We start from the raw sequence: 12,429 nt of genomic DNA, 5'->3' as shown, positions 1-12,429 counted from the left end.
TCGGGTTCAGGTGGAGGAAACAAGACGGCAAGTGGCTTCTGGAGAGAGGGGCCAGCCATTGCCTACCTCCTCTCCCTCCCGAGCTCCGGACCCCGATCTCAGAGCCTGGACAGATGGCTCAGACCAGAGTCTGACCCCCCTGTACTCTCCCAGCCTGGAGGGGCCAGAGAGAACTCCGGGGACTCCCCAGGAGGGCACCTCCCTCCTGCCCCAGCCAGCCAGCTGCCCCTTCCCTGGAAGCAACTGGACGGCAGATCCCAGGGAAAACCAGCACCTGGGTCTGCCCAGCACAGCCAGGCGTCCACAAAGGGGGAAAGCAGAGAGCTGAGGCCGCAGAGAGGCGGCCAGCAGAGGGCCTGGGAGAGGTGGGGAGGAGGGTGAGGACCCTGGTCAGAGGGAGGGAAGCAGGGAGAGAGCCTGGGATGGAGGGGATGGGGGAGGCAGAGTGATGGACAGGAGCAGCCAGGAGGAGGGGGGTGGACTCAAGAGACAGGGATGCCAGATGAAAGGAGGAGCAGCCAGACCGAGAAAGGGAGCAGGGGGAAGAGGGAGGAGGGAGACGAGGCAGTAGCGCGCGCTGGGGCAGGAGAGGGAGGGGGCAGCTGGCCTGGAGGAGCCGGAGCCCAGCCCGGCCCAGCCTGGCCGGCCGGCCCAGCCCCCAGTGACAGCGCAGCTGCCACACTCGGGCCCACCACGAGGTCAGGCCTGCCCCGGGGCACAGGGAGAATAAATGGCGTCCAAGATAAAGAGATCCAAGAAATTATTTGTCTTGTTGTCACGTCTTGACTGCAATGCGCAGGGACCGGCGGGCAGGCAGAGCTTCGAACGGCCCAGGCTGGCAGGCATGGCTGCCCACAGCCCCCAGGCCCGTGGCTGGGACTGGAACACCTTCCAGAACCCAGGCCCGGGAAGGTAGGAAGCGGTGAGGGCGCGGTCGGCACTCACTCAGGGGCTGGGTGGGAGGAGTCTTGGGTGCCTCCCTCACGGCTGAGGATCTCTGCGGGCTAAGGGCCTGTGGACCGAAGGGAGTTGGGTACGCACTCCTTCCGGCCTCCTGCAGAGGCAGCCTGGGGCAGGTGAAGGCTTCTGAACACCTCAGGGGAGCTGGGTCGTTCCAGGGTCAAAGGCAGGTCAAGGGCAGCCCCAGGTGATGTGAGCACCCGTGTTTCATAAGAGAGCAAACTTCAGCCCACAGAGCACACATGCACACGCCTCTCCGTGCAAATACGTATACTCTCACACACATACGCACATCCACGCTCGCACCAGGCCAATTTCCACCACCACCACAAACCTCCAAAAAACATTCCCCAGAGGCTCCCACCCAAGCATCTGAACCGTGGACAAGTGAAACGACGCCTGGGGAGCAGCAGCAACCTGTTAGACCCCAGCCCCAGGCAAGCCACGATTACCCACGACAGCTAACATCTATGGGGCATTGACCAGCAAGAGTAGGCTTTACTCAGGTCTTCAGTTACTACTCCCAACAAGGCTCTCAGGGATGTGCTTCTGCACCCCCATTCCACAGATGAGGAAACTGAGGCCCAGAAAGACTCAGCACTGGGTGCAAAACCACGCAGCCAGGATCTGGGCGAGCTGGGATTTGAACCTGAGGTCTCAGCGACCAGGAAGACGCACACAGTGGGGCAGGAAGGGGCTGACACCTACCATACTTGTCCCCGTCCTCGCCGCGGGCGCTGATCCTGCGGCCCAGGACCTGGATGTGCTTCCCGCTGGTCCGGCTGTAGAGCTGGTACAGCCGCAGCTGCTTACGGCTCACATCGTCCCGAGCCCGCGTCTGGTTCTCCACGTGGATGCGGAAGTCCACGTTCTCCTCGGCCGCCAGCACCTGGGCAGGGAAAGGGGTGACAGTAAGCCACCCTGGAAGCCCAGACACTCTGCGTGCAGGAGCCACGTTCACAGCAGAGAGCCAGGGCCTCCGGGATGCCAGCTCTGGGGCAAGCACCAGCACACGCTCGTAACTGCCCTGCTTGGCGTTGCCCCGTCGCTCCGTCGTGGCTGACTCTTTGCAACCCCAAGGACTATAGCCCATCAGGCTCCTCTGTCCGTGGGATTTCCCAGGCAGGAATACTGAGTGGGTTGCCATTTCCTTCTCCAGGGGATCTTCCTGACCCAGGGAATTAAACCTGTGTCTCCTGCATTGGCAGGCGGATTCTTTACCACTGAGCCACCAGGGAAGCTCAACTGCCCTGTTATCTCCCATTTCATAGCTGGGGCAACTGAGGCTCAGAGAGGTGAGGCAAGTTGTCCGAGGTGGCCCAGCCAGGAAGCTGCAAAGCTAAGAATCAGGTCTAGGTCTATTTGAAAACACATCTATTTGACAGCAAACAAAGTTTGCTTTCTTTCCGCCACAGCCCCAAGTTAAAATAAGAACTATGGACCAGAGTTGCCCACGTGACCTTGAGAACACAGTTTGTTCTGCCTCAGATTTCTCCCCAGTAAAAGAGTGGAGCAGAGCCCCCATCCTGACTGCAACCCAGGATGGCTGTGAGGGTAAAGTGAGCCAATGGAAAGAAAAGTACCAAAATCATCACAGAGATGGGACCGGGATTAGGGGCATATCATTGCTGTTTAGGTCCTCAGTGGGAAAGGAGGGAGAGCTGGCAAGTGTCTTCCTCAGCATGAATGACCCACACCCCACTGTCACTTCTCCCCTAGGAGCTGATGCTGGAGGGTTCTCCTCTTCATACTGTAATGGTCCTCATGCTCGCCCCTACCACCAAGCATTTGCCCACACCCCTAACCCCTTGTAGAGAAGCTTTTGCTTAGCATCTCCCATCAAATTTCCTGTACCCTAGAAGTTTAGGGCTTCTCTGTTAGCTCAGATGATAAAGAATCTGCCTGCAGTGCAGGAGACCCCGGTTTGATCCTTGGGTCGGGATGATCCCCAGGAGAAGCGAACGGCAACCCACTCCAGTATTCTTGCCTGGAGAATTCCATGGACAGACCGTGGGGTCACAGAGTCAGACATGACTGAGCAACTAATACTTTGCAGAGATATCCTATGCATACACACACACATAAAAAATCCATCCACTTTTATAGGCTTCCCTGGTGGCTCAGAGGTAAAGAATCCTCCTGCCAATGCAGGAGGCATGCATTCGATCCCTGGGTCGGGAAGATCCCTGGAGGAGAAAATGGCAACCCACTCCAGAATTCTTGCCTGGGAAATACTATGGACAGAGGAGCCCGGCGGGCTACAGTCCATGGGGTTGCAAATAGTCAGACATGATTCAGCAACTAAACAACAACTAGAAGTTTAGTCCATGTCTGACCACACTCTCCAGGAATCCAGCTCTGGCTAAGCCAACAGCATCTCTCCAGTCTTCCTTTCCTGAACATGGTCCAGGTGAGACCCGAACAATGTGCACGTGCCTCCTCACCAGCTTTCTGCTTCTACTCTCTCCCGCCTGGAAGTCCATCTCCCACCAAATCCAATCACCTTGTGTAATCCTCTCCTAAACTCTCCAGGGCTTCCCATCAAGTTTAGTGTTTTTTTTGTTTTTTTTTTTTTGGACCATTTTTTAAAAGCGTTTCATTGAATTTGTTACAATATGGCTTCCGTTTTATGTTTTGATTTTTTTTGGCTATGAGGCATAGGGGATCTTAGCTCCCTAACTAGGGATAGAACCCTCACCCTCTGCCTTGGAAGGCTGCCAGGGAAGTCCCTTCCCATCACATTTTTACAAAGGTCCCCATTGTGGCCTCAAGGCCCTGCAAGATGAGCCCCTGACCGCTTTTCCACCTCCATCTCCTAGCACTTCTTCCCCCCAGGTACACTGGCTGCCTGAGTATGCCTCTGAGCATTCCACACAGAAAACCCAACAGGTGCCTCAGGGCCTTTGCACTTGCTCTTCCCTCTGTTTCACTGCTCTCTCCCAGACTTTTGCCCTCTGGTTCCTCTGATTCATTGGAGTCTCTGCTCAAATGTCACATCCTGAGACAGGACTTCCGTGACTGCTTCTCTGGGGCAGCCCCCACTTTTGCCGCTCTTCCTCTCCCTACCACGCTTTGTTTTTCTTTCCAGTATTCATCCACCTGACATAACATTCACTTATCTGGTTTTTGTCTGTCTCCCCGACTTGTCTGCTACCATATCCCCAGCACTCAGCACAGTAGAAACTCAAACACTTGTCAAATGAATGAATGAATGAACAAGCTAACACTGAAAAGACCCGGGCTCCTGTCGTCCCATGTGACACTGAATGAGGTTTCCCTGCATACGTGCTAAGTCACTTCAGTCCTGTCCGACTCTGGGACCCTATGAACTGCAGCCCATCAGGCTCCCCTGTCCATGGGATTCTCCCGGCAAGAATGCTGGAATGGGCTGCCATGCCCTTCTCCAGGGAGTTTTCCCAACCCAGGGATCAAACTCATGTTCTCTTACATCTGCATTGGCAGGCAGGGTGTTTTTCACCCCTAGCACCTCTGGATTTCCCTGTGCCCTGATAATGGTATGCTTGTTCCAGCCCATTTAACCAGAAAGCTAAGTAATTCTCCAAGTCCAGACAGCATCCCAGGTTTGTTCCAGGCATGCTAGGCTTTCAGGATCCCATTTCTACGTGAGCACGACCCCATTCAGCCCATGGAAGAGCTCTTGGAATCAGGACTGCGTGAGCATGTCTCACCCCTCAGCTGTGGAGCTCCTCGGGGCAGGAACTGTGTTTTCCTTCTTTCTACACCCCATGCCCAGGCTTCCCAGGTGTCTCAGATGGTAGAGAATTTGTCTGCAATGCAGGAGACCTGGGTTCAATCCCTGAGTCAGGAAGATTCCCCTGGAGAAGGGAATGGCTACCCACTCCAGTATTCTTGCCTGGAGAATCCATGAACAGAGGAGTGCTGTGGGCTACATTCCATGGGGTCGCAAAGAGTCAGACACGACTGAGTGACTAACACACTTACTTGCTTATGCCCAAGCCAAGGTCTCTGTGCCCTGGCGGACCTGTACGCGTCCTCCCACCCCAGCCTGAGCCTCATAGGCACTTCAGCTGGACCACGCCATTTAACCTTCACTATCATCCTCATAGTGGAAACACTATCCCACATGACACGTGAGGAAACTGAGGCTCTGAAGCTGGACCAACACGGTCACAGAGCAGGCCTTGGCAGAGGTAGCCCCAAGTTGTATAGTCCCCAGAGCGCTGCTTTCAGCGCCCCCTCACTGGGCCCCGCCTGCCCCACCAATGCCATCAGGAGCAAGACCCAGGTTCAAAACCCAGGGCTAGCCACTCCTGAGCTGATGGTCCCCAGGCAAGTTACTGAGAGGTGACAACGATACCCACCTCGTGGGCTGCTATGGATATTATACACACAATCTTAGAACAGTTGCCTGGTACAGAGTCAAGTGCTCAGCAGGCCTAGATAATTACTGAGTGGGGCCTTCGTGGTGGTCTAGTGGCTGAGACTCATGCTTCTAATACAGGAGGCCTGACTTTGATCCCTGGTCAGAACTAGGCCCCACAAGCTGTAACTAAAGGTGTCATATGATGCAATGAAGAGCAGAGATCACCTGTGCCACAACTAAGACCCAGCCTAGCCCAGGAAATAGATATTGGAATAAAAACTACTGAGAGGATGCCAGGGATGCTTTTAAGAGGCTCTTGGTGAAACCCTGCAAACAGAAGCCTCCCCATGACACAAGCAGGTCATACTCTCACGTCCTTAGGGACAAGGCACTCGAGCTGCTCAGATGACAGTCTGGGAAGAGGTCAGTGCTTTTGATCGCCCCTCCAGCCCTAGGACATGGGAATGCTTGTCACCCCATTTAGCACATGTGGAAACCAAGGCTCAGAAAACATGAGTTGGTTGCTCCGAACCGCACGGCCCAGGGGCGCAGGGTCTGTTCACCGGCACACCAAGCGTGCACACGTTTCACTTGCGCGACCTTCAGTGGCCAGCCCATTCAGAGCCAGTTCTCATACCTGGGACCCACCTCCTGTGACACCCTGGCGCTCAGGGAGGACAGAGCTTGCATGCCCCCGAGGCCCACACCTGAGGGGCCTGTGGAATGATGTTACAAGGTGGGCCGGCCCTGTCCACCCCCCAGGGCCAGGCCTCCTCCCCTCTTCTCCAGATCTCCTCCTGCTCACAGGAGACCTTATTGACCAGAGGTCAAACCAATCTCCTCACCCCCGGTCCCTGAGGGGCGCTGTCCCGCCCGGAAGCAGCCTCCCATTAACGATTTTCCTCCTGGCCCACTGGGCAGAGGCGGCCGGGTGACCCAGGGTCAGCAAGGCTATGCGGGGCCATTCCCAGGGTATGGGGACAATCCATCTTGCCCAGCTCCCACCATCTGAACCGCACTCTGGGGCCAGGTCAATCCCAAGGGGGTCACCGGGTGGCCTCCGACATGGAGACAGAGTCCGTCCATTTGGAAAGGTGGGGAGCACCCTGGGCTTCCTGGGCCGGGCCTCTGGGGGCTGCAGGTCTTTGCACGGGCCGGATCCTCCATGGCTGAGTCCCTTTGCTGTCCACCCGAAACTATCACGGCACTGTCAATCAGATACACTCCAACACAACACAAAAGCCCCGGGTAAAGCCTCGCATGTGTGCTCAGTCGTGTCCGACTCTTTCGTGACCCCATGGACTGTAGCCCGCCAGGCTCTTCTGTCCATGGGATTCTCCAGGCAGGAATACTAGAGGGGATTGCCATTTCCTTTTCCAGAGGCTCTTCCTGACCCAGGGATCAAACCCATGTCTCCTGCATTGCGGGCAGATTCTCTACCGCTGCACCACCTGGGTCTACAAGACAAGATAAACAGTTAAAAAAAAAAAAAGGCGACCAGTCCCCTCTGCCTGTCTGGCCCCTGCCCCAGGTACCTCCTCTGGAAGGTACCTGTTTCCTCTCCACTGGCCTCAGGTTGGGTTATAGCCTGTGGGCACTACTGTAACGCATTGTTCATTGTCCCCGGAGTCCACTTTACCTGGCGTACCCCTGAATCTCCACCTTTGCACCTGGCAAATGTTTGCCATAGAACTGCAGCTAGGATGAGGGGGTCCTGGCAGCCAAAATCAGCCTACCACTTACTAACCAGATGAGCTGAGTAACAAGAGAGGGTTTTTAAAGCCATCAGTTGCTAAGCTCTCCTCTGTTCCAGGCTTTCTGCTAAGAAGACCTCAAGACACAGTACCTCATCACACTTCTTCAGCCTCCTGTGGAGGAAGGCCCAGCACCGGTCCACCTCTCTGGGTCTGCCTACGGAGCTCAGGCAGAGCAGCACCGCTCGGGAGGGTCCTTTCCCTCCCTTTACTGCTACTTGGCCTCACCGCCCAAGGGGGGCCCGTCTTCCAGGCCTTCCTAGAGCAGCCAGAGCTGCTCTCTACCCGGCTAACAGCTGTCCAGGTGCATAACCACCAGAGGTGCTGAAAGGCTGCAGTGTGACAGGAATCAAAAGGCCGCAGCTCTCATGAGGTGAGCAGGGATGGTCAGGCAGGGTGTCTCCTGGGGCAGAGATCAGTGCCTTATAAGAGGCTCTCCTTCTCCCGCCCATCACATACCTGCCTTTTGGGTCAAGGCAGCTTTTCCCACAACAGGGGAGCCTGCGGTGGGGGTCCCCCTGAAGCCTGACCGAGACCACGATTGCCTCCTGGGGCCCACCTCCCTCACCTGAGGGCTTGGGCTCTGATGGGAATATTCATGCCCAGACCCAGGAATTGCACAGGGGCAGCAATGGCCCAATGGGTTCAATGGTCCCCCCGCCCCGGCTGTGCCCCAGAACGTAGCATGAACGTGGTGGTGCTTGGTGGAACAGAGCTCGCTATCTCTGCCTGCAGTCTCACAGCGGGGGGGCTCCCCTATTCCAGAATCCATCTGGCTGACCCCATCCATAGCACAGCACCCACATGTAGTCCTTTACCATCCAGCCCCCACCCACCTTCCAAGCCTCCTCCCTTAGGCACCTTGGAGGGAAACTAACGTGTGTGAAAAGATGCTGGGGTGAGCCCCCCACGCCAGGGCCAGCTTCCAGGTTTCCATCTCCCTAATCCCTCATGACTCTGAAGGCACGTTTGCAGGAATTTCCTATTTTTTCCTGGGCCCACCTCCCACCATCAGCCACATCTCCTATATACACACCTGACATCTAGACACCCACATCATACGCGTTCAACAAGGTAACTGACACTGACCTCAAGTGTGACCTGGCTCCATTGCAAATCACCAACTTATTCGACTTCTCTAACCCTCAGTTTTCTCATCAGCAGAATGAGATTGCTTACAATTATTTATCTCAGAAAACCATTCGTAATCATTAGGTACCTTTTTTCTTTTTCTTTTGTCTAAACAGCCACAACTTATGGAGCATGTCCTCTGTGCTAAGAACAACTTTAAGTAAATTATCTCATGTTGTCCTCAGAGCAGCCCTATGAGTCAGTATGATCATTATCCTCATTTCCCAGACTAGGAAACTGAGGCTCAGATAGGTTACATTGCACAGAATTGGTGCAGAAAAGGATCAAGATTTGGATCCAGCTCAGCTTAGGACGCACACTACCCTCCTCTTCAGCCTGGCCTGCTTCTCTCTGCTTTTCCCTTCTCTCTGTCACCCACCTCTCCCCGATTCAGGAAAGCAGTTGACTCTGGCCACAAGCCAGTGGGGCAGGGACTGAGGTGAAGGATTAAACATGAAAGGACTGAAGGCCTTGAGCTCCCCATCCTACCTAAGAGAGGAGGATGGGCTCAGACTGCCCCCTCCCGCCCAGGTCCCCATTCTTGAGGCCTCACAAAACCCGTGCCCCTGTCTCCAGGCAGCCTGCCCAGAAAGGGAGGGTCTCCCCGGTCCTAGGAGAGGCAGCCCCCAGACTTCCGGCCACATTCCACCACTGCCTGCCTCCTGCTCTAGGAGCAGCATCGGGCCAGCCGTGCCCAGGCCTTTCAGAGCTTCTCCAAATTCTGGATTCAACCCCGAGACCTGCACTCCCTTCCAGGAGTGGTCCCTGGTAGAGTCAGCACCCTCTCCAAGCTGAAAGGCAGCTCCCAAACTCTTCCTCGAGAGCAAGCCTGGCCTCCTGCCCAGGATCTGATGCCAGTCATAGAGCTCTGTGGATTATTATTGTCCTTGAGAGCGATACTTATGCTGGCACCCACCTAGTGGGCACGTGCTCAGGGCCAGGGCCTGAGCTAAGCACTTCACAGGCCCCGCTTCCTCACTGCTCACAGGACCTGAGCAGGTTAATGCGATCGCCACCCCCATGATGCAGGGAGACGCAGAGAGGCCGAGGGATCTGCCCAAGGTGGACGAACTCGGATGCACCAAGACCAGGGCCTGTCTCTGGCTCCAGAGCCCGTCAGGTTCCCCAAGCAGCCACCCTTGGACAGGAAGGGGAGGAGAAAGGCCGGGCCACCCCTGAATCTGAGCTTGGCTCACTCAGACCCAGGCCCCACCCACCCTGCAGCTCCGGGCTCCTCCCCTCTCTGCCGTCACACTCACCATATCCATCCCAGTCAGGACAGAGTGACCCTCCAAAGGGTACTTCCCCACCCCCAGCCTGTCCATTAAGCTCCCGGGGTTGTCAATGTATTGATTGGCAGGGCTGAGCATCACCACGGGAGGGGGTGCTGCCACCCAAGGCGCTGACCGGGGGCGCCTCCTCCCCATACATCAGCCTCTCTGTACAGATCGTCAATATGGGCGCTGCAGCCAGTCAACCCTGGAGCCAGCTTGTGGGAGGGGGCAGGACTCCTACAGACCCACGCTCCCTTCTTTCCTCCCTTTCTCATTCCTTCCAGTCCCTTTTCCTGGAAGCCCTTGGGTGGGGAGAATGGTCCTGCATGTTAAAGAGGTAATAAATAAGCCCTTTATTCCGGCATTCAAGGCCCATCATGGCCTTTTACATCACCCCCAATCCTGAACTTGACGCACCAGCTACTCCAACCAGTGTGGAGTCCCCTGAGCACAGCAGGCTGTTCCCTGCTCTTTGCAGAAATGCTCCATGTGCCTGCAAAGGCTTTTCTGTGTGCACACACATGCATACACACACACACACACACACACACAGAGGCAGGCTCCGACTCTTTACCCAGGTGTTCTTTTTTCAAGACTCAAATGGAACTCCTTCCCTGGCCAGATCATCCCTTTACCTTGAGTCTATTTTCAAGGCCCTTCATCAGAACACCCTCTGCACAGATTTTGCTCAAGTCCCTGAGTGTTGGGACAGGTCCTGAATACCCTGTGGCCCCCAGCTGGTACAGGGTTGAGAGGGTTCAATCCAGGTGCCCGGCCCTCAGGGAAGCTGCTCCCCACAGCCCTCTACTCGCTGACCTGACATTGGAGCCGCACGGTCGGCTGTGCCAGGCCTCCTCTGACTTCAGGAACCGGGGCTGGTGGACAGGCAGGACTCAGGGCACACCAGAGTCAAACGCATCACAGCAACTCGTAGTCACTGAGCGCTGGTAACCGGCCGGGTGCTGCAGCAGGAGCTTCCCCCAGGGGACCACAATGCACCCTGACAGCAACCCCAAGGAGGGGTCCCACCTTGGTGCTCTTATTAAAGCTGAGCCACAGAGGAGCCAGAATTCCCTCAATCATGCAACTTCCAGGTGGCCGAGGTGGGGTATGACCCAGGTAGGTTGAATCCAGAGCCTGAGCTCCTATTCATCCCTGTGAGCCCCAGCAGAGAAAGCACTGGGTCATGGAGCAGTGAGAAAGTACGAAGGGGTTCTGAGGCAGAGGTGGGATGGGGAGAGTGGTAAAAAGCCACTCTGCCCAAAGCACCTGCCATCTCTTCACAGCACATTCAGGAGAAATGCCGAAGCCTCAGATATCTTCTGCATCCTGCTCAAAACCCAGTCCAGGGTCAGCCATGATTGCTGATGAGAAGCACCATAATTGAATGGCTCCTGCATATCAGGTTCATGATATGGCTTCAGTGACTGTCCCCAAGGAGTGGTATTACTGTTCCTATTTCTCAACCGATGAGGAGATAAGAGGCTCAGAGAGGTTAAAGAGCTTTCCCAAGGGCACCCAGCCTGCGAGCGATGCACTGAGGGTAAAATTCAGACCTAAACCCAAGATCTGTGCTCAGACAGGAGGGGCCTGATAGCACCGATGCAAGGGGCAGGTCCTTCTGGCTTTCTCCGGCACTGTGCAGCATGTCAGCACACACAGAGCGTATAATCCATCGAACAACTGCAATGACGCAGTTATTTACTGAGTGTGGCCACGGTGCTAGCTGCTCTGTGCCCACCGTCCTAGTTAGTCCTCCTCACCACAGCCCTTACGAAGCAGGTACCTTCCACGGCTCCATTACACAGATGGGGAAAACTGAGTGCCAAGGGCGGAAGGCTAAGAAATTTGCCAAACAGCTGCTCAGCAGCACAGATAGGATTCAAACCAAGATTTCTCCTATGTCAAGGCCCACACATTCACGCTTCACAGAAGCTGCCTTGCTCACTTCACTGATACCCAGGTGGATAAACTGAGGCACAGTGAGGGAGGCCACCCAGCGAGCCAGGGACGGAGCCAGGACTCCAATCCAAGCGTCCTCAGCACGTTTCCACTCTGTGGTCCATGGGGGGCTTTTCTTTGGCCCCATCCTCAGCAAAGCAGTATTTTAAATGGACTTGAGGCCTTATGCCATTTGGATGTCAGAGCAAACAAAAGCCAGTCACCTCCCAGCCACAATCAGCAAGTCTACCTAAAGCCTGAGGGCCCGCTTACCCTTTCCAAACAAATCCCAATGCTCAGACCTAAGGAGCCAACAGCAGGCCCTGGCCCTGCCTGAGGCCCGGTGGCTCTCCTCAGCCTCACTGGCAAGGCCCGTGGCATTACCCTCCCCTAAGTGGTTGGCCACGGGTTCCTGTGAGTGAGGGGCAGGCGCAACCCAGCACAAGATAGGGAGCACACAGATATCCATCAGACAACTCCTGCCCTCAGGAAGAAAACAATCAACCCCTTCCTTCGCCCCAGCCACCAGGAGGTAGAGTGGCATGGGCAAGTGGAGCTTGCGCCACTCACGGGGCAGTGGAGGGAGTCCTCCCAGAGCAAAGTCTTGAAATGCAGGTAAGATTTCAGAGCCCTGGGCTCTGCACTCCCCCCTGCTCCACATCCTTAGGGAGGAGGAACTGTTTTACTGGTTGTTTCCTTCCCATTCTATCCACGCAAAAGCCGAGACCCAGAGAGGTTAAGTAACTTGCCCAAGATCACACAGCAAAGACAAGGCAGTGACTCTCTGAACCTGGCAGACTTGGAGCCTCTGAAGTGCTGTTTCACAAGCCCGGGTCCTAGAGTGGCTAGGCTAGAGGTGAATCGCACTCTGCCTCACTCTCCTGCCATGCAACCGAGGGCAGATTACTTCTTGCCCCTGAGTCTCACTCCCTTCATCTGAGAATTCCTAATCTCAGGCTGCCTGTGAGGCACAGCCTAGGTCCTGTGAGAAACCGTCCTTCATGTAACAAGCCCGCAGCACCTG

At 55.7% G+C, this 12,429-nt stretch overlaps 1 protein-coding gene across 1 annotated transcript in view; it reads right to left on the bottom strand.

Moving 5' to 3' along the window:
- FGF18 (fibroblast growth factor 18) overlaps positions 1–12,429 on the bottom strand; it is a 35,978-nt gene that overhangs the window by 18,377 nt on the left and 5,172 nt on the right. The window contains exon 3 of the mRNA XM_018065624.1: positions 1,669–1,849. Coding sequence (XP_017921113.1) covers positions 1,669–1,849 — 181 coding nt within the window. The remainder of the gene's footprint in view (positions 1–1,668; positions 1,850–12,429) is intronic.

Source organism: Capra hircus, chromosome 20 (genome assembly GCF_001704415.2).
Source record: "Capra hircus breed San Clemente chromosome 20, ASM170441v1, whole genome shotgun sequence".
NCBI classification, from domain to species: domain Eukaryota; kingdom Metazoa; phylum Chordata; class Mammalia; order Artiodactyla; family Bovidae; genus Capra; species Capra hircus.
Note: the sequence above shows the minus strand (reverse complement) of the source record. Positions and strands in the feature narration are given on the sequence as shown.